This window comes from Oratosquilla oratoria, chromosome 12 (assembly GCF_046742065.1).
Source record: "Oratosquilla oratoria isolate Oo_2021 chromosome 12, ASM4674206v1, whole genome shotgun sequence".
Taxonomy (NCBI): Eukaryota; Metazoa; Arthropoda; class Malacostraca; order Stomatopoda; family Squillidae; genus Oratosquilla; species Oratosquilla oratoria.
In genome coordinates, this window is record NC_134788.1 from 55,346,419 (window position 1) to 55,368,867 (window position 22,449).

A 22,449-nucleotide genomic window follows, 5' to 3' on the forward strand; every position below is an offset into this window, starting at 1 on the left:
AGATGGATAGAGAAGGGGTGCGTGTGGGGGTTGGGGCAAACCAAGATGAAGAGAGAGGGAAAGATAGAAAGATGGGCGAGATTGAAAGAAATGAAGAATTTTTTTTTATGATATAAATACAGTATACTTTGGTATGCGATCTACTTAACCAAGAAGGAATGTTAATGAAAATATTGCATATGAATGAATATTGAGAATGAAGATAAAAATTATGTAATATAAATATAATATACTTTGGTATGCATTATAAAATGTACATCGCATACTAAGGTAGCTTCATGACATATAGACTGCAAACATTTGTGAGCATTTGTAGCTTTTTCCCATTAAGGTGTGAGTATTTGTCTTGTGAGCATATGTCGTGTGGGTATTTGTCTTGTGAGCATTTGTCGGATTTTCCTTTGTAACGGTACATATCTACATTATTGCATTTGGCATGACGTCAATATCACGTCACCAGAAGCCCGCCACATTCAACTGAGCGTTCATGTAGGCCTCCTGAGCACTGTTCTTGAATTGTTCATATAAAACAGATTTACTAACATTCTCTGGTGTTATCCACGCGTTATACTCGTACGTAGATCTCGTTAACTTTGTAGATCGCATATCAAAGTAAATATATATATCTAAGTCTAAATAAAAACATTCTTCTAAAAAACGCTGTGGAAGTCTGGGACAGGTGGTATTACGGTGACACTTTGTCCTAAAAATATTCTTGAAAAAGCGCTTGGGTAAGTCGGGGTCAGGTGGTATTCTTTTTCTTCTTCTTCTTCTTCTTCTTCCTCGCGTTCTTCTTCGCGTTTTTCTTCTTCGCTTTCTTCTTCGCGTTCTTCTTCTTCGCGTTCTTCTTCCTCGCGTTCTTCTTCGCGTTCTTCTTCCTCGCATTCTTCTTCGCGTTCTTCTTCGCATTCTACTTCGTGTTCTTCTTCGCGTTCTTCTTCGCGTTCTTCTTCGCATTCTACTTCGTGTTCTTCTTCGTGCTGGGGATCCCGTGTTGGGGTTCTACCCCGAGGCCGAAGGGGAAAAAGAGGGATTAGAGCGCGGAAAGCTGCGGCCGTAGGCCGCCGTTTGCGCAGCCAAGCCCCCGGCGAAGCCGGAGAGGGCGAAGCCCGCGGCTTGTATATATATATATATATATATATATATATATATACATATATATATACATATATATGTATATAATTCTCAGACTTGTTCTTATGACGCAAATTCCTGGACAGTGGAAGAAGGTGGTAGATGAGGTGGTGTGGGTAACACGTACCTTAAGTGATTGATGAAGGGAGGGGGAAGATAGCTGCAGTTGGGGAACCGAAGTCCAGGCGATTTGTATCACATCTCGGGACCACTCGCCTTCCCTCCAAGGCAAGCGTGAGAGTAAATCAAAGAGGGGGGAGGGGTATGATGGGACAACTCATTAAGTGAACCGTCCTAGGCTAATGAAACCCAGAACTCCTATTGTGAGTTTTAATGGATTAAATAATTAAACACTAGAAATATGCTACTTGTCATTAAATAAGGGTTTTGACAGTTGGCTTTCATACATACATCCTATCTATTCCCTGCGCGCGTTCCTAGCTTAAGAAATTGTTAAAGTATTTGTACTTAATATGTGTCTTGCTTGTGGAGACGTCTTCAATTAGCGTGGTCTCCTGCTGAGCTCCGGCCGGCGCTGCTCCGCTTTTGGTGGGGGCGGGGGGTGACGGCCTGGGCGGGTGCTGTGATGGGCTTGCAAGTCACTTCACCGACGTAGTCCCGGTCAATCGCACTGCACTCATAGAGTTTTTGCTTGAGGGGTTTGTACCCAAATAATCGACACTCGATTGGCTCACAAGGATGAAAATCCCCAACAGTCACATGAGGGAGGAAAGGACACGATTGAACTTCCGAGAACGAGCTGTCCGACCTCCTTTGATGAACTCGATGCTTAGACTGCTTTGTGTCCTGCGGCAGGTCAGGTCAACATGCCCGCTAGCCGGCTTCCGACGTTGCCAATAGTTCTACGTCTCCGTCCCTAGTTGTGAAGGGTACTACGAATAATGTTCATGTGGGAGGTGACACAGTTCCAATTGTTCCTTGAGGTAGACACTGTTCACGAGCGGGTTAGATACAATTCTAATTATTCTAATTGCCTAGCTTAAAACAAATATGTGGCAGCGAGCAGGGGGGGTAGGGGGTTTGTTTGGGCGCGAAAACCGTTGAGCTTGGCTATGGGAGCACGAATCTAAAGGGGGGGGGTGTTTCTAGATAATTAGAAGTCTCTCCCTTCGTTAAGGCACTGAAATTGATTGTCAAAATGGCACAACAGTTGAAGAGGATAAGGAGAAGGCGAAAGGACAGGATATAGCTACTAGAAGTCTTAAGGACTCTGGTAATTCCCCCGAGTATAGGGAATGAAGGGCCGAAACGGTGAGAAATCAGACGAGAAAATGGGAAGGGGAGACAGCGAGCCGGGTGTCACAATTTAAAAAATTGTGACATCTTATACAATAAATTTATGAACGTTCCTTGTTGGTGTCCACTTAAGATATACGTAGATCACGTACACCAAAGTATACTATTTCATATAATTTCCGTCTTCATTACCAATATCTATTCTTATGCAGTAAATTTATTAATATTCCCTGGTGACGGTCTACCTAATAACCGACCAAAACAGGTATGATCAGATATGAAGTTTGTAGCTTTATTTGACCAGTATATACATTCTTTGAAATTTTGCCATTCAAATCTGTAAATTATCAAATGACTTGATCGACGGGAAGTTAGAATTTTAGCCTCTTAATCGACCATGGCCAGGAACTTACGACCGCATTTCAGGGCGGGCATGAGATGTCTAACTGAGCGCACTCTCTATCACGTTTGTTGTTGGATTCCCCCAATCAAATATGTCGGCCTGCTTGCCAAGACCGATAACCCGGATATCCGACCGCGAGAATATGTAACAATTTCTTACCCTACAAAGCGCTTCGTTTGTGTTTTGTTTCCTTTGTCTATACTCCACCCGCTTCCTTCATCTATTCTCTTATTCTCCAAAATTTGTGTAGCTTCTTTTAAACATCTACTTTTGCTTTCCCGATTAAGAATTTTCCTGCCATTAATTTGTCATTGTCAGTATCTACTTCAATCTCTCTTATATTGCTCCATTATTCTTCAAGTCCCTGGAATTGTTTATTTACATATGACGTCATAGAATGTCACTTTGCGTTCCACTCCCTCAGTTAATTAATTAAAGAGCTTGTTTTCGTGACAGTGCATTGTACAGGCCAAACAAGTGTGTCTTTCTTGAATTTGTAAGTGAAGTCATATAGTAAAGTAGCTTAGTGCATGCGTAGTGTGTTTAGTTTTGGCATTTCCTACACTTCAATTCTCGTTTAGTAGTGTATTTGGCATTCTGAGCAGGGGTAAAGTGTGATAATAACAACAATAAGTTTATTTGGCAAAGAATCAATGTACATGAAGTACTGATAATGAGAAGAACACATAGTTCGAAATGAATATACAATTGTCGAGAATAACACAAAAAAAGCATGTAAGCTTATTTCCATTGTGGTATTTATCAAGATGTCTGCCAGCCTGGCATCTGCAATTATATGGTCAGTTGTCTCTTATCATTCCGAGTATTTTTAACCCTAGATGTAAGTACTGCAAACTAATAGTAATGTCAATAGCTATTTAATAAAAAAAATTGAGGTAGTGGACATCTTTATAAATAATATTTACCAAGGGTTAGGTTAGGTCAGGTCGGGTAGCACTGCAACACAACTTGCCTCTCTTATAAATGAGTATTTTAAACCCCATATATAAGTATCACAAAATAATGGTAATGTTGGTAGCAATTTTTAGAAAATTGAGAATGGCAAAATTTTTTGTATATTACAACATTAACTCTATCATTGGGTAGCTCTCATCATTGTGAGTATTTTGAGTGCCATATATGATTAAATTAATATTATCATTGGTAGTGGTTAAAAAAAGTTAAGACTGGCAAGCACCTATAAATATCAATGTGTGTATCCTGTTTACTTACATTGTTTTTACATTCTTATTGGGGGGTGGATCTCCATTCAGTCTTCTGACTTCTTCAGTAGGAAAATCAAGAATTCATAAAGTTCACTTGGAATTCATTGTGCACTGATTATGATATTCTTGTGAGTAAAAACCTTCGTGATATTCACTCCACACATCCATATTATATCAATTAGAAGTCATTGCATTATAGTATGAGTACTCATACCCTCCGTTTTGTAGTCTTATATAGATACTGGATACAGGTCATGTGACCTATATGTCCAGATCACTTTCAGTTTGGGATAGGTCAGGCCTTTGAATTGTGTCTTCCCCCAATTGACCTTGACCAGTTGTGTCCACTAAAATAAGACTTAACTCAAAATTAAATTTAGTCTCCTGATTTGCCCAAAATTGATCAAGTCTCCTTTTGTATTGTGTTACAGTAGAAGCCAGATTTAACATCTCTTTTTCAGTATGAGGGTGATAGAGAGGGGTGTCACCAATTAAGTGAAGCAGCCTTGTCATGGATGTACTGTGTCTTGCTGCATTGCTTCTGACCCAGAGCAGTGGAAGGGATTCAGGGATGACCCTTCATCCATGATGAGCTAAGATGAGAGGGAGGAAAGGGTGGTGGATGGCAGTGAAATGGCTGGGAGTGGGTGGGTGCTTTTTTGACTTAGCTACCTCCCTTATAAAGGAGAAAAAGCCCTTGGTATATGTATGAGGCTACAGTTGCAGAAGGGGGACAACCCTCAAATTTGTTGGTTTTGAGTTAGAGGCACCGAGCTGTTCTTGAAGAGTGTAAAAGTCTTGTGTAAGGGTTGGCCAGAGGAAATTTGACCATTCTGATGGAATAAAGTACAAAGTCATGTGAATTGGTGCGAAGTATGGGGCAGACTAACTTGCTCAGCCAGCCACGGAAGAGGGACAAGCCACTTTTTGCTGTGTCCTACATGATGTCATCAAAGTGTTACAGTAAATTCCATCACTATTGTGACCACCAACTTTGTTTATTGGTGGTAGGATGGGGAATGGGTTGGTAAATCCACTAAGGGTGTCAGGAACATAGAGGGTTGTTCTTGACAATGAATTTAACTGTCTCAAGCCAGTATAAAGGATGAGAGTCAACCATAACACATAAAAAATTAAATAACATACTACCTCTTATACCATACACTTTAAAAAGTTATGGAGTAGGGGAGAATAAAATGCGGCTGTAACCAAAAATAGAATAAATATATATATATATTTAAAACCACATGACATGACAAACTACCATAGACCTTTCTTTTGATGTATAATAGTTATACATTTAGACTGTTTTCCTTGTAGTAATCAGCAATAAACTTTAAAGTGCAATTATCTCAAAAGTAGGTGTGTGCAGGTTGTCCCCCTTCCACGGCCGTAGCCTCATATATATATATATATATATATATATATATATATATATATATATATATATATATATATATATATATATATATATGTTTGTGTATGTATATGTTTATATACATATAAATATATGATATATACATATATATATATATATATATATATATATATAAATGTTTGTGAGTGTATTTACTTTGTATTTTCCTAGTTATATTATACGGGAAGGGGAGCTATGCTTGTGGTGACCCATCTTTGTATCTCGCAACATCTAGTTTGTTCTTAGAGTCTTGTGTGGTATTTGCACACACTATTGTTTCATCCAATTTGTTCCAGACATCCACCATTCTGTGTGGATTTTTTTTATTTTTTTATTCTATAATTATCCTTTTTGAGTTTCTTTTCATGTTCCCTTGTTTTTCTTCTATCTCACTTTAATAAGTCTTCTCTGTCAAGGACTTCCATGCCTTTCATGATTCTGTATATGGCTAATAGATTGCCTCTTTCTCTTCTCTGTTCCAGTGTTGGTAGTTCCAGTTTGGACAATCTTTGCTCGTATGTCAATTTTGAAAGTGTTGAGGCCATCTTTGTTGTTGTTCTTTGGATTCTTTCTATTTTCCTTATATTATTCTTTATACTGGCTGTCCATAGTGTCACAGTGTGTGTGTGTGTGTATGTATATATATATATATATGTGTGTGTGTGTGTGTGTGTGTATTTACCTATTTGTATTATACAGAAACCTTTGCTTGTGGTGACCCGTCTTTCTATCTTGCAGCATCAAATTTGTTCTTAAATTCTTGAATAGTGTTTGCACACACTGTTGCCTTATCTAATTTATTCCAGGTATCCACCACTCTGTGTGGGAAGCAAGCCTTTTTCAGATTTCTTTTATAATTATCCTTTTTGAGATTCTTTTCTTGTCCTCTTGTTTTTCTGTTGTCCCACTTTGATAAATCATCTCTATCTGGGATTTCTATTCCTTTCATGATTGTATAATCAGTAGATCTCCTCTTTCTCTTCTTTGTTCCAGAGTTGGTAGTTCCAATTTGGACAATCTTTGTATGTCAATTTGTATTTGCCTAGTTGTATTATACGGGAAGGGAGCTATGCTCGTGGTGACCCGTCTTTGTATCTTTCAGCATCAAGTTTTTTCTTAAAATCTTGAGTAGTGTTCGCACACACTGTTTCTTTGTCTAATTTGTTCCAGGTATCTATCACTCTGTGTGGGAAGCTTTTTTTTTTCAGATCTCTTCTGTAATTATATTTTTTGAGTTTCTTTTCATGTCCTCTTGTTTTTCCATTGTCCCATTTCAATAAATCATTCTTATCTAAGATTTCCACTCCTTTCATAATTCTATAGATAGTAGGTCTCCTCTTTCCCTCCTTTGTTACAGAGTTGGTAATTCTGATTTGGGCAGTCTTTGTTCATATGTCATTTTGGAAAGAGTTGGTGCCAGTTTTGTTGTTGCTCTTTGTATTCCTTCTAATTATATATATATATATATATATATATATTTTTTTTTGTATTGGGTGTCCATAGTGTTGCTGCATACTCAAGTGTCTTATTAGTGCAGTTAAAAAAAAATTGGTAATTTCCTCATCCTTTTACTTCTACCATTTACCAGACTCCTGTTAGGCGTCACCACCTGTCAGTATGAGAGACCACCAACTTCCCCTTTCGTCGAAGATCCAGTTTTGATGTACATGTTCAAGCGTTGTGCCCCATCGGCGTAGCCCATCGTCAATATTCATTATCCATCTCTTTCTGGGTCGTCCAACGGGTCGCTTGCCGGTTGGTGTCCAATAAAGCCATCTCTTTGGTGTCCTCTCCTGATCCATTCGTTCAACATGTCCAAACCATCTTAGTTGTGCATGTTCTACAAACTCTAAGATGCTCTCTACCTCCAACTCTTGCCTAATTGCATCATTGCGTATGTGGTCAAACCTCGTAACCCCCTTGATGAGTCTCAATGCTCTCATTTCTGCTGCTTGGACTTTGCTGCTGGTCTTTGTTGTTAAAGTCCAAGATTCACATCCATATGTCAATATGGGTTTAACCCCTTCCATACGGTGCCGCACACGTAGGCGTCATGGGGAGCGAGTGTATTCGCGAGGCTGCCATATCGGCGTCTTGATTATATTTATTGTAGTCGCCCCTCCATAATGACATTCTTTCTAATTCTTTTGTAATCGCATTTTCTATGGTTATCAAAATTCACGGGTGAAGAGAGAACGATTGATATAAGCGGTGACTATATTTTATGATGCGAGTATTATTACGACACGTCGTACGGCTGGCATTGGCTGCTGCCACCGAGATCTAAGTCCATGACGCCTACGTGTGCGGCACCGTATGGAAGGGGTTAAGAATACTCTTGTATATCACTATTTTAACCGTGGTATGGACATTTTGATCTTTTGTCAATGGGTATAGTAGCCCTTGGTTTTGGCTGTAGGCAGCAATTCTAGCTTCTACTGCACTTTCATGTTTTGCTTTGCCATCCCAAAAAGACTTATGCCACTTTTATTGACCTCAGTAAATTGTAGGTTTCTCTGACTATTTTATTAATATGTTTGTCTTGTGTCATGTCTTTGCTGATCACCACTCCAAGGTCTTTTTCCGAGTTTACTTTTTTTAACTCTTCTTCACCATTTTTATAATCTCTCGCTATTCTGTTTTTACTTTTTCCAAATTCCATTATACTACATTTCTTGATAGTGAATTTAATTTCCCTTTTTTTGAGTCTATTTCCAGATCTTGTCCAAGTCTTGTTGTAATGAGTTGCAATCCTCCTCCGTTCTTACTTTCTTTAGTATTTTTTGTGTTATCTGCAAAGAAATTCATATAACACTACTCTTTCATCCATGTCATTTATGTATCTGGCAAACATGATCGGGGCCAGTACTGATCCCTGCGGGACACCACTTATCATTTCTTCCCAATTTGAGAATTCATCTCTAATTACTACTCTCATTTTCCTCCCAGTCAGGAAGTCTTTCATCCATTCCAATAATTTTCCTCTGATGCAACCTATTGACTCTATTTTCCTTATTAGTTTCTTGTGTGGTCCTTTTGTAGGTCCAGAAAGGCACAGTCTGCCCAACCATCTCCCTTGTATTATTTCTATTAATCTTGAATAGAAGCAAATCAAGTTAGTTGTACATGATCTTCCTTGTCTGAATCCAAATTGATTTGGATTCAATATAATTTTTTCTTTCAAATGTTTAACCCATCTATTTTTTATGACCTTTTCACAAATTTTTGCTACTGTGCTTGTCAGGGAGACCGGTCTGTAGTTGGTTGGATCTTCCTTGATGCTGGATCCCTGCCCACAGGTATGATTTTGGTAGTAGGAGACAGCCAAGTGATAAAGATAGGAAACATAGGACGCAGGTGTGTTTCCCCGGTGCGGGCATAGGTGATGTTAGAGATAGGATTGAAGAGTGTCTAGTAGGGGAAGGTAAGGACCCAGTAGTTTGCTTAAGTGCCGGGGGAAATGATATAGGTAAATTAGGGAGTGAGGAATTATTTGTGCGGTATCAGGATGCGCTAGACAAGATTAGAAATAGGGGAGGTGTTCCTGTTGTATGTGGAATCCTTCTGAGGCGTAGAGTTGGAGGCATGTGGCATTCCAGGGCTATTGCAATGAATTGCAGGCTGGCAAAACATTGTAAGGCCAGTGGATGGGCATTTGTCGACAACTGGGACCGCTTTTATGGTAAGAATCACCTATACAAAAGGGACGGGGTGCACTTGTCTCCCAGAGGATTTCGGCTCCTTGCTGAATCCCTTGAGTGAGAAGTAGGCATCCTATAGGGTTTTTTTGGATAGATTACGTGGGTGTAGGGGGGGGAAGTATCGGAATATAGTTTAGGCAATAGAAGCAACTTAGAGAGGGACTGTGAAAAGTATCACCAAAACAGGTGGTGGGAAGATAAACTTAAGGTTTACTATACAAATAGCAGGAGCATAATTAACCAAATTTATTTTCTGCGAGGTAAAGCATGTGTAGAAAATTTCGATATTATAGCTATTACTGAATCCTGGATCAACATGGCTGATAAACATTTCCTTCCGGAAGTCGAAATAGAAGGATATAAGTTTTTTCATAAGGATAAGGTTGGCAGGAATGGGGGAGGTGTAGCACTTTTTGTTAAAAATACTTTGAACTGTATTATCAACAATTTGATTAAGGAAGAGGACTGTACGGAATCTATTTGGGGAGAGATTATAGGCAAGAATAAGAAAGTTATTATTGGCATCTTGTATAGACCTCCTAACCTCAGCATTGAGCAGACTGATCCCCTGATTCATGAAATTCACAGAGCGCCCCAGTACAAAAACGTTGTGATCGTGGGAGATTTTGACTATAGAAACATTGACTGGGAAACTTTAACAGGAGATCATGAAGCGAAGAAATTCCTAGATGTGGTACAGGATAATTTCCTAAAACAAGTGATTACCGATCCTACGAGGGGATAAAATACCCTGGACTTAATTTTAACAAATAATGAGCACCAAATTAGCAGCATAATAGTGGGAGATAGTCTAGGCTCTAGCAATCATCAAGAAATAAGATTTAATGTTATTTGGGAAAAATTAAAAAGTACGAATAACGTTCAAGTACCAGACTTCAGGAAAGCAAACTTTGACAATATAAAAACCTATTTGAAATTGAATACGAAATGTCATGCGGACGTTTCAGACATTGTCGTTTCTTGTAGTGGGGCTGAAAGCCAGGTCGTTACCAAGAGCTGGGTCACGGAGGGTAATATGCATACCTCAGGTCAGGTCATTTTGGGGCGAGGGCCCAACAGTCAGGTCAGCGATTTAGGAGAAATGTATAGCAATCTAACTGATCTAATTATTAATGCACAAAACACATTTATCCCCCTAAAGTCAATACGGAAAAATAGTAATACTCCCAAATGGATGACGGACAGATTGAAACATGAGATCGGAATGAAGAGAGGACTTTACGTAAAAATAAAAAACGGGGAATCACACCTTAGATCAAGATATAAAGAAATGGCAAAGCTGGTTAAAAGGAATACATGTACTGCAAAACGTAATTATGAAATCAAGGTGGCCAGTCAAACAAAATCCAACCCAAAAGGGTTTCTTTCACCTCTATAGAACAAAAAATAAAGAAAGAATAGGACCAATTAAAAACAATGAAAATGACATGATAGAATCGGAGGAAAAAATGAGTGAAGAGTTTAACAGTTATTTTCTATCTGTGTTTACTAATGAGAGGTTAGATAAAGTACCTGATTGCAATCCGATTTACAGAGGGGATGAAGAAAGTAGTCTATCTAATATCAGCATTAATAAAGAAGAAGTAGTCAAGCAGATTGAAAGACAAAGCTACAAATCTCCGGGTCCAGATGAAATTTTTCCAAGAATGCTTAAGGAGTGTAAATTTGAAATTGCGACCAGTTAACTGAAATATTCAATAAATCGGTAGACACTGGTTTTGTGCCAACTGCTTGGAGGCAGACAAACATTGTTTCTGTTTTTAAGAAGGGAGATAGATCATCCATATGCAACTACAGGCCAATCAGTTTGACATCAGTTATAGGAAAAATGCTTGAATCAATAATAGTAAATAGACTCAGAGAACACATCAAAGGGCATAATTTAATTCGTGATTCACAGCATGGTTTTTCCAAGGATAAGTCATGTGTGACTAATCTTCTATCCTTTTACACTAAAGTATATAAGGCGTCAGATAACAATGAAAATTACGATGTTATTTACCTTGACTTTAGCAAAGCATTCGACAAGGTGCCTCACCAGAGACTACTAAATAAAATCAAAGCCCATGGCATACTAGGGAAAGTGTTAGAATGGATTAGAGCTTGGATTAGTAACAGAAAACAGCGGGTCACCATAAATGGAAGAAAACCTATGTGGGACAATGTTACTACCGGGGTCCTCCAGGGCTCAGTTTTGAGTCCCTTGTTGTTCATTATGTACATAAATGACTTAAGCAATGGGATAAATAGTGATGTTAGTAGGTTTCAGGATGACACTAAAATAGGACGCCTAATTTGGTCAGGAGACGACGCAGAGATTCTGCAGAATGATCTTGATAAATTGTTAACATGGTCAGAGAAATGGCAAATGAACTTCAATATCTCTAAGTGTAGCGTGTTAAATGTAAGGCTACACAACCCCAAAAATAGATACATCTTAGATAACACGTTTTTAGAAAAATCAGAGTGCGAGAGAGATTTGGGAGTTCTGGTGAGTACGGACCTTAAAACCAGGAAGCAGTGCATTAGCGCCAGAAATAAAGATAACAGAACATTAGGTTTCATTTCTAGGATGGTAATGAATAGAAATGCAGAGGTAATTATTAAACTCTATCTAGCGATAGCTAGACCCATCCTTGACTATGTGGTACAGTTTTGGTCTCTGTCCTACAGAATGGACATCAATTCACTAGAATCAGTACAGAGAAGAATGACCAAAATGATACATGGACTCAGAAATTTGCCTTACGAAGAGAGGCTTAGGCACCTTAACTTACACTCTATTGATAGATGCAGAGTGTGGGGTGATCTAATAGAGGTGTTCAAGTGGATCAAAGGCTTTTACAAAGATGATGCAAACAAGGTCATTACATCAAAACAACAGGGCAGGACTCGCAGTAATGGTTATAAACTGGACAGATTTAGATTTAAAAAGAATATAGGCAAGAATTGTCGGCATGCTCCGCCTTTGTAATTGGTTTACTAATAGGGTGGTCGACGAATGGAATAAACTTAGTAACCATGTAGTAAGCACTGAAACTATCAGTTGTTTTAATTAACGATTAGATGACTTTATGAATGGGGATGACAGGTGGTGATGGATACGGAGCTGCCTAGTGTAGGCCTTATGGTCTCTTGCAGTCTCCTTCATTCTTATGTTCTTAAAATATGTAAATTCATAAGAGGGTCTGGGAGGAGTTTTCCAACAAGTACCCTAAGGGTCTTTTAATGGATGTGGATGTGATGCAGATGAGAGTAAAATGGAAGAGATAGTATGTTTGTGAGAAGAAAGATGAGTGTTGGCACTGAGTGAAACTAAGTTGAAAGGGAGGGGCAAGTTTGAGTTTGGGAGTGTAGCTAGGAGGATCTTGGGAGTGAAGAGAGGAGAATGGGGAGAAGGTATTTAAATCACCTGTGGGTTGAAACGTTAAGCACTAATTCTCACATTATACATTGTCTTCTTACTATTTCCACATTTACTGAGATTACACCTTTGATAGCAGTTACTTCCTAATTACATCATGATTGTTGATATTGTTTTAATAGGTATATCCAATATTTATTTTCTATTAGACAAACAGGTATTTTACTTAATGTGACAAGATAAAATATGGAAAGCTCCTCTACAAATTCATCATGTTATTCTGAAATAGTAACACAGGTACACCACTTACCGGAGTATCTGAAAAGATGTGACTTGCATCACTTATTTGGGTCAAATGAGATGAACTGAATAAACCATTCTAGAGTTGGTCATATTTAGATTCTGGTCATGTAAGCCCAAACATAGAATGTTATGGAGTTGTGTTAAAATATGTCTGCTGTGGCCAGCTGGGCTGTTCCCCACTTCCAAATCTCCTGACATTATGAAAAAAAAACAGCAAAATTTGAGTCATTCCATTTGTGGTGGGGTGAGTATGCATGTAGCTACTGGATGGATTTCAGCACATTTCTGACGAAAAAGTAGAATGCAATATGTAATAGCACCATATCTGTTAGTATTTATATCTATTTTATGTTACATTATGATAAGTACAAAGGGTCTGTTTAGGTACAAAGGGGCTAGAATATTAAATGGTTTGTGTACACAGTATTCACAATCCTACTATAGTGTATTACACAATTTCATAGAGTTAGATGTCAATCATATGATTACATTTCTTCCAGGAAGAAGGTAACTATTACCATTCCTTTGAATGAACTATCATAGAATCCATATGTGTCACATGATGAAAAGGATCTGGTGGGACAACTACAGCACAGCTATATCATGAATCATCTTAGATATCATGTGATGACCCACACTGGAGAGAAACCTTTCCAGTGTGACCAATGCAATTCTGCTTTCTCACAAAAGTGTGATCTCAAATAGTACAAAAGTCACTTCAAAGATCATGTGGTGACCCTCACAGGAGACTTTCCATTGTGACATGTGCAATGCAGCTTTCTTATGAAAGAATCATCTCAAATTTTATATGATCACCCACACTGGAGAGAAGCTATTCCAGTGTAGCCTGTGCAATAAAACTTTCACATAAAAGTGTTTACTCAAAGATCACATGATGACCCACACAGGAGAGAAGCTTTTTCAATACAACCTGTGCAATCCTGCTTACTCACAAAAGAGTTCTCTCACACAGCATGTGAGGACCTACACAGGAGAGAAATCTTTCCAATGTGAACTGTGTGATTCTGCTTTCTCATTAAAGAGTTTTCTCACAAGGCATATGAAGACCCACACAGGAGAGAAGCCTTTCCAGTGTCACCTTTGTGATTATGCTTTCTCACTAAAGGGTGATCTCACAAAGCATATGAGGACCCACACAGGAGAGAAGCCTTTCCAATGTGACCTGTGTGAATCTGCTTTCACAGAAAAGGGTAATCTCTCAAAACATATGAGGACCCACACAGGAGAGAAGCCTTTCCAGTGTGACCTGTGCAATTCTGCTTTCTCACAAAAAGGTGATCTCACAAAGCATATAAGGACCCACACAGGAGAGAAGCCTTTCAAATGCAACCTGTGTGACTCTGCTTTCTCACTAAAGGGTACTCTCACAAGGCATATGAGGACCCACACAGGAGAGAAGCCTTTCCAATGTGATCTGTGTGCTTCTGCTTTCTCAGAAAAATGTAGTCTCGCAAAGCATATGAAGATCCACACAGGAGAAAAGCCTTTCCAATGCAACCTGTGTGATTCTGCTTTCTCACAAAAGGGTGTTCTCACAAGGCATATAAGGACCCACACAGGAGAGAAACCTTTCCAATGTGACCTGTGTGATTCTGCTTTTTCACTAAGGGGTGATCTTACAAGGCATATGAGGACCCACTCAGGAGAGAAACCTTTTCATTGTGACCTGTGTGATTCTGTTTTCTCAGAAAAGGGTAATCTTGCAAAGCATATGAGGACCCACACAGGAGAGAAGCCTTTCCAGTGTGACCTGTGCAATTCTGCTTTCTCACTAAAGTGTTCTCTCACACAGCATATTAGGACCCACACAGGAGAGAAGCCTTTCCAGTGTGAACTGTGCAATTCTGCTTTCTCACAAAAGGGAAATTTCGCAAAGCATATGAGAACCCACACTAGAGAGAAGCCTTTCCAGTGTGACCTGTGCAGTTTAGCTTTCTCAAAACAGGATAATCTCACAAAACATATATGGACCCACACAGGAGAGGAGCCTTTCCAATGCAACCTGTGCAATGCAGCTTTCTCAAGAAAGGATTCTCTCACAAAACATATGAGGAGCCACGCAGGAGAGGTTTTCTAGTAACCTGTGCGACTCTGCTTTTTCACGAAAGGGTTATACCACATAGCATATGAAGACTCACACAGGAGAGAAACCTTTCCAGTGTGACCTCTTTGATTCTGATTTTTCACATAAGACTTCTCTTACAAGGTATATGAGGATGGACATTGGAGAGAAGACATTCCTGTATGACTTGCATGATGAAAAGATCACACTTTTCCAATGACTCGCATTAAGCCAGCAGAAAAGCAATTATGCAAGTGATGCCTATGCACTTAGAATTCAGTGTGGTGTTACCTTTGTTTTACCTGTAAGGTCATTCTAGTCTGAACAAAATTAATTCTCACAATTGACTTTATAATGTATTTGTCCTCTGTTTGTGTACAACAATTTTTAATTGTTCTCCTTTTAAGACAGACCTAAGCTGTTTGATTCCATGAAATATGAGTATTTACCTGAATTAATTTGCAGTCTATGCATATGACAAATTAGTTGTAGATGGCACTCTTTGCCTTATCTATTTAAAGCTGTTCACTTGCCTGGTTGCTGTTTAGATTTAGTTGTAGCCAGTTGGATTTGACTCATAATACAGTTTGACCAGTTAACTTCTGGTTTTACACCAGTTTGTAGTTGCTCCAGTTCCAGTCTAATTTGTAGTTGTCCCAGTTTTTCATTTTCATTTGCAGTTGTTTGATAAAGGTAGTAGCCATTGAGCAAGTGTAGCTATAAGGTTATCCTTGACAAACCTGGTGAAGTGTGTAGCAGCCATGCAGTGAAGGCAGTCCACATAGTCATGGCTGTGCCATTCCAGCAGCTGCATTGTACTAGGTCCAGCAGATGGGTCAAATATTAGATAGTAGATCCTGAGTTAGTTTAGGTTTTACTATTAGATTAGGATCAAGAAACTGATTAATAAATTTTACACCCTGCACATCTGTTTTATTAAAACCATGTATTAAATTATTCAAGTTACTTAAAGTTAGTAGTTATGTCAAAATCTATGAAATAGGTCATTTTTAACCTCTTTTCCAACTGATAGAAAATAATACAATCACAAATTGACAATTATAAAATGAATCAATAAGCACTTCATTAAGTTCAATCACTAGCATCCAACAGCTTAACAACTGTCATGTATAAATCTACATACATTATGAAGCAAGTAAAAATCATAGTTTAATTACTTTATATTAAAAACTGATATACCATAATTATATAAATTGGAATCAGCATTGACAACTAAGAGTTAATAGGAATTGGCCATGGTATCAGCATTGGCAATTAAGTGTGAATCGGAATAGACATTGGCATCAACAACAACAACAACAACAAAAATGGAATCAGCACACCTCCATATAAGTCACTTTTATTTTTTTCCTTCTCTATCCTGTTCTCTATTCTTTTGGTTTCTTTTTCTTGAATATGCCATTTTCTCAGCCTCATGTCTAGTATTCTCCAATAAACTATTTCTTTTCTATCCATTCTTTAGCTTCAATTCTTAGTGTCTTGTCTCTTCCTCATCATTCATTTTTTTTTTATCCACTATTCACTATTTGACAACTTTCCTGCTTTTACTAATACTTCTGCTAACATTTGTGATCTTAGTTTGTAGCAGGATCAGAGGAGGGATTGAGGAAGTTAGTGAAAGAGTTTGAGGTGTGTGAAAGAAGGAATCTGAAGATAAATGTTGGCAAAAGTAAGGTGATTTGATGTACAAGGGGAGAGAGTGACAGCAGGCTGGAAGTGAGCATAAAGGGTGAAAGACTGGAGGAAGTGGATAATTTTAGATACTTGGGTGCGAATGTGGCAGGAAAGGGAGAAGTGGGGGTGGAGGTAGAATGAAGATTGAGAGAAGCAAGTAAATGTCTTGGTGGATTAAAAAGTGTAATGAGAAATAGACATCTGGGAATGGATGCTAAGAGGTTATATGAAGGAGTGATTGTGCCAACAGCACTGTACGGGGCAGAAACATGGAACATGAGAGAGGAAGAGAGAAGGAATTTGAATGTGTTTGAGATGAAATGTCTGAAAAGTATGATAGGGGTTACTAGGCTAGAGTGAGAAATGAGGAGAACAGGGGTGGAAAGGGAGCTGGGAGATAGGGTTGATGAAAGAGTATTAGGATGGTTTGGACACATGGAAAGAATGAGTGAAGAAAGATTAGTAAAAGAAGTGTGGAAGGCAGAGGTGGAAGGAGTGAATATGAAGGGGCGTCCTAGGATGAGATGGATGGATGGAGTGAAAGGGGCATTACAAAAGAGAGGAATGTCTGTGGAGGAAGGACGGGAGGGACAAAAGATAGGGGTGAGTGGAGAAGGGTTGTATATGGATGATGCTGTGATGCATGAGGCGGAGTGGGTGGGAGATGGGGGGTGAGGAAGTATGTATGAGAAAAAATTTGACGCAGCCTGAAGGGATTTCTCCCCGTCTTCTTTTCTGCATGAGGGGACGGGGAGGGGAGGTCGCCAAATTTATGAAGCGGCCTTCCTGTGGATGTGCTGTGCCTTGCGACACTGCTTCTGACTCAGGATGCAGGGATGACCCATCATCCAAGAAATGCCAAGATAAGAGAGAGGGAGGAGGGTGGAGGGGAGTGGAACATATAGGAAATGGAATGGGTGGGAGTGGTTTCTGTGCCGTTTTCTTTTTGGCTACCCCCCATGTAAGGGGGAAAAAGCCTTTGGTATATGTATGTATGTAATTTTTTCTTTTGCATTTTGCCCTATTCCATGCACTTCTATTTCCTTTTCTACTTCTTATTCTTTGCCTTGCACTTCTTTCAGAATTTTTTTTGCTATTTCCTTCTCTTCTTTTTCTCTCCAAGTGTCTAAGTTATAGTTTTCCTTTATACCGTGTACTACTATACACTTTTTTTTTCCCACTGTATCTGTAACCCAATTTTCTTTCTCTTTGACTACTTTAATAACTGTTTCTTTTGTATTCTCTTGCACTTGTTGTTGGATAACTTCTTTAAAAACTATCTTTTGGTTTTCCTGGTCCTTTTTCCATTCCTCTCTGATTTTCCATAGTTCTTCCTCTCCCATATTTCCTCCAACCTTCTTGGTCAACTCCTTAATTTGTTCATTCACCTCTTCTTTTTTAAGGCCTCACTATTAGTGGTATCTTTGTTTTTCATCCTTTCCTTTTCAAATTTTACTTTGATTAATTCTTTTTTTATTCACTCATGTCTTTGTACATTACATTGTATTCACTCTTTAGGTCCATGATTTCTCTCTTTATCTCAGTAATCTCTTAATTCTATGAAATATGCCTATATTTCATCTCCCTTTCTATGTCTATAATTCTACCTAGTCTTCTATCATCTCTGGTAAAGCCATGTGCAAAGGTCATGTGAACCCAACCGTAGAATGTTGTGGAATTATGTTAAAATATGACTGCTGTGGCCAGCTGAGCCATTCCCCACATCCAAAAATTGTAACATGATGAAAAAGCCTGAGCAAAATTTGAGTCATTTTGGTTGTCATGGGGTGAGTATGCATGGAGCTATTGGATGGTTTTCAGCACATTTCTAATGAAAAAGTAGAATGCAATATATAAAAACAGCATATCTGTTAGTATTTCTATATTATGGCAAGTACAAAGGGTCTGTTTAGGTACAAAGGTATTTGAATATTTAATGGTTTGTGTACACAACATTCATAATCCTATTATAGTGTACTACACAATTTAAAAGAGTTAGATGTTAATCATATGATTACATTTTTTCCAGGAAGAGGATAACTATCACCTTTCCTTTGGAAGAGCTATCCATAGAATCCATATGTGTGACATGATGAAGAGGATCTGGTGTGACATCTACAGCACAGCTATATCATAAATCATCTTAGATATCACATGATGATCCACACTGAAGAGAAGCTTTTCTAGTGTAATATGATCTCAAATGGTACAAAAGTCACTTCAAAGATCATGTGGGGACCCTCACAGGAAAAATACATTCCAGTGTGACCTGTGCAATTTTGCATTCTTACAAAAGGGTTTTCTCACACAGTATATGAGAACCCACACAGTAGCCTTACAAATGTGACCTGTGCAATGCAGCTTTCTTATGAAAGAATCATCTTAAATTTCATATGATCACCCACACTGGAGAGAAGCCATTCCAGTGTGTCCTTTGCAATAAAACTTTCACACAAAAGTGTTTCCTCAAAGATCACGTGATGACCCACCCAAAAGAGAAGCCTTTCCAGTGTGACCTGTACAATTCTGGTTTCTCAAAAAAAAGTTCTCTCACACAACATATGAGGACCCACACAGGAGAAAAGCTTTACCAATGTGACCAGTGCAATTCTGCTTTTTCGCGAAAGAAACATCTCATACAGCATATGAGGCCCCACACAGGAGAGAAGCCTTTCCAGTGTGACCTGTGTGATTCTGCTTTCTTACACAAGGGTACTCTTGCAAAGCATATGAGGACCCATACAGGAGAGAAGCCTTTCCAGTGTGACCTATGTGATTCTGCTTTCTCACAAAAGGGTTCTCTCACAAAACATATGAGGACCCACACAGGAGAGAAGCCTTTCCAGTGTGACCTGTGCAATTCTGCTTTTTCACAAAAGGATGGTCTCACAAACCATATGAGGACCCACACAGGAGAAAAGCCTTTCCAGTGTAATCATTGCAATACAGCTTTTTCACAAAAGCATCATCTCAAATTTCATATGATGACCTACACAGGAGAGAAGCCTTTCCAGTGTGAGATGTGTGATTCTGCTTTCTCACAAAAGTGTGATCTCACAAAGCATATGAGGACCCATAATGGAGAGAAGCCTTTCCAATGTGACCTGTGTGATTCTGCTTTCTCACAAAAGGGTATTCTCACAAAGCATATGAGGACCCATACAGTAGAGAAGCCTTTCCAATGTGACCTGTGTGATTCTGCTTTTTCACAAAAGGAACATCTCACACAGCATATGAGGACCCACTCAGGAGAGAAGCCTTTCCAGTGTGGCCTGTGTGATTCTGCTTTCTCACTAAAAGGTGGTCTCACAATGCATATCAGGACGCACACAGGAGAGAAGCCTTTCCAATGTGACCTGTGCAATTCTGCTTTCTTGAACAAGGGTAGTCTCACAAAGCATATGAGGACCCACACAGGAGAGAAGCCTTTCCAGTGTGACCTGTGTGATTCTGCTTTCTCACAAAAGGGTAATCTTACAAAGCATATGAGGACTCACACAGGAGAGAAGCCTTTCCAATGTGACCTGTGCGATTCTGCTTTTTCACGAAAGGAACATCTCGTACAGCATATGAGGACCCACTCAGGAGAGAAGCCTTTCCAGTGTGGCCTGTGTGATTCTGCTTTCTCAATAAAGGGTTCTCTCACACAGCATATAAGGACCCACACAGGAGAGAAGCCTTTCCATTGTGACTTGTGTGATTCTGCATTCTCACTAAAGGGTTCTCTCACAAGCCATATCAGGACCCACACAAGGAGAGAAACCTTTCCATTGTGACCTGTGCAGTTTTGCTTCCTTACACGAGGGCAATCTTAAAAAGCAAATGAGGGCGCACACAGGAGAGAAGCCTTTCCAGTGGGACCTGTGCATTGCAGATTTCTCAAAAAAGGATCATCTCACAAAGCATATGAGGAGCCACACAGGAGAGGTTTTCTAGTGTGACCTCTGCAACTCTGCTTGTTCACAAAAGGGTTATCCCACACAGCATATGAAGACTCACACAGGAGAGAAGCCTTTCCAGTTTGACCTTTTAGATTCTGGTTTTTCACATAAGACTTCTCTCACAAGGTATATGAGGATAGGTATTGGAGAGAAGCCATTCCTGTATAGCCTTTGTACCTGTGGACCATGCATGGTGGAGGTCACTACTTTCTCCACCACCTGTGCGATGCAGCTTTCTCACAAAAGGAGTCTCTCACAAAGCATATGAGGACCCACACAAGTCTCCCAAATGTCACATGGTGATTCAAGCTGGTGAGAATCCATTCCAGTGTGATTTGTGCAATGAACACTGTTCCTTCTAAGCTGTGTGCCTGCACACACATTTTACAACTAGTTCATGAAGAAAAAAATGTACACAAGGTTTTCACGATGAAATCGAATTTGTCAAATAAATTGTATAATTTCATAATAATGAGTTAAAGCAAAGATGTTATTTTGAGAATATGTCAGTGACTTGTAAAATGGAATTGTACACAAGCATATTTCTAAACTCATCTAACTAGGTGGAAGTTATTTTTACAAAATGTCCTTGCTGATACTCTCTCATGAGATATCAGTTATAAGGCAAAAGGTGTGACACCCTAGAGTGAACGTGATATTGATATTGATAATAATAATAACAACAATAATAAATAAAATAATAATAATGTCTGCTATTGTCATGCCCTTGCGTGATTATGATAAAAATAGCATGTGGTTATCTGTCTTGTGTTGAACCGTATGTTGTATTTTGATAAGAATTAAAAGTTTTATTTAAATTATATTGTATTATTTGTAATGTAATTTTATTAAGAATCGTGTGATTTTATATAGATTGTGTGGTATGAGAACTGAGGAGATACACATAGGGGAAGTACGTTCTCGACGTCCGATCCATTTACGTAATGATTACCTGGCGCTCCGCACAAATGCGCAGTGTTGACAACATCAGCGAAGGTTATATAAGAGAACATATCTACAAAGTAATGTCGTAACACATTCGTAAATTTCTAGAAATGAAATAGATGATATCCATATATTTCGATCACGGACTGTGATCCTCCTCAGTGGAATACAGAGTAGTGGAGCAAAAGGCATGTCTTATATACAGAGAAAGAAGAAGGAACATGGGCAGGGGTCAAGTGGCGTCTAATGTTTTGGGAGGTGGATAATAGATTGCCATTTCTAGATATTCTACTTATACGACATCAGGATCATTTGTCTTTTACAGTGTACAGAAAACCCACACATACGGGGAGTTATGTACACTTTTTCAGCCATCATCCAGATATAATTAAATATAGTGTTGCCTCAGGTCTTTTCCTGAGGGTACTCAGATTATGTAGTCCATTTGGAAATGGAGATAACGGCCATTAGGAATCAACTAAAAAGAATAGGGTATCCTGATTGGTTTTTAAATGGAGCCCTAAGCAAAGCCAAAATTAGTCACTATGGATCCACTTCCCATTCCACTAAGAATTTCGTATGGGACAAAAATTCTATCAAATTGCCTTATGATAAGTCCTTAAATGATAGTTCGCAATTTCTACAAAAGAAAGACATAAACTTTGTTTTTAGTTTTCCCAATAACTTGTCCAAGAAAATAGTTAATGTACATCAAAGACCTAGAGAAGAAATAAATCAAGGTGTCTATAAACTTCCATGCTCGGATTGTAATAAGGTATATTGGGGACAAACAGGTAGAGATTTACACACTAGAATGTAAAAACACAAGAATTCAGTTAAATATGCACAACAAAATTCCGCTGTCTTCCAACACGTAGACAAGGAAGGCCATCGTATGGATTGGAATAAGGCAAAAAAAAAAATTTAATTCAAAGTGCAGTTTCAAAAGGAAAATAATA

At 38.8% G+C, this 22,449-nt stretch overlaps 2 protein-coding genes across 3 annotated transcripts; one reads left to right on the top strand and one right to left on the bottom strand.

Moving 5' to 3' along the window:
* The first annotated feature begins 3,028 nt into the window (after positions 1-3,028).
* LOC143031808 (uncharacterized) lies at positions 3,029-21,316 on the top strand. 2 transcript variants are annotated; one of them, XM_076196113.1, is made up of 2 exons: positions 3,029-3,290; positions 18,634-21,316. In XM_076196113.1, exon 2 carries the CDS (start codon positions 18,998-19,000, stop codon positions 20,378-20,380), a length of 1,383 nt encoding a protein of 460 aa, XP_076052228.1. In that variant the 5' UTR covers positions 3,029-3,290; positions 18,634-18,997; the 3' UTR covers positions 20,381-21,316. The 2 variants fall into 2 exon arrangements, with proteins under 2 accessions (XP_076052228.1, XP_076052229.1); XM_076196114.1 differs by lacking the exon at positions 18,634-21,316 and adding an exon at positions 13,327-15,818.
* On the bottom strand, positions 7,033-7,467 carry LOC143030405 (uncharacterized). Its single transcript, XM_076193553.1, has one exon. The coding sequence runs from the start codon at positions 7,465-7,467 to the stop codon at positions 7,033-7,035; it is 435 nt and encodes a 144-aa protein (XP_076049668.1).
* Positions 21,317-22,449: the final 1,133 nt, after the last annotated feature.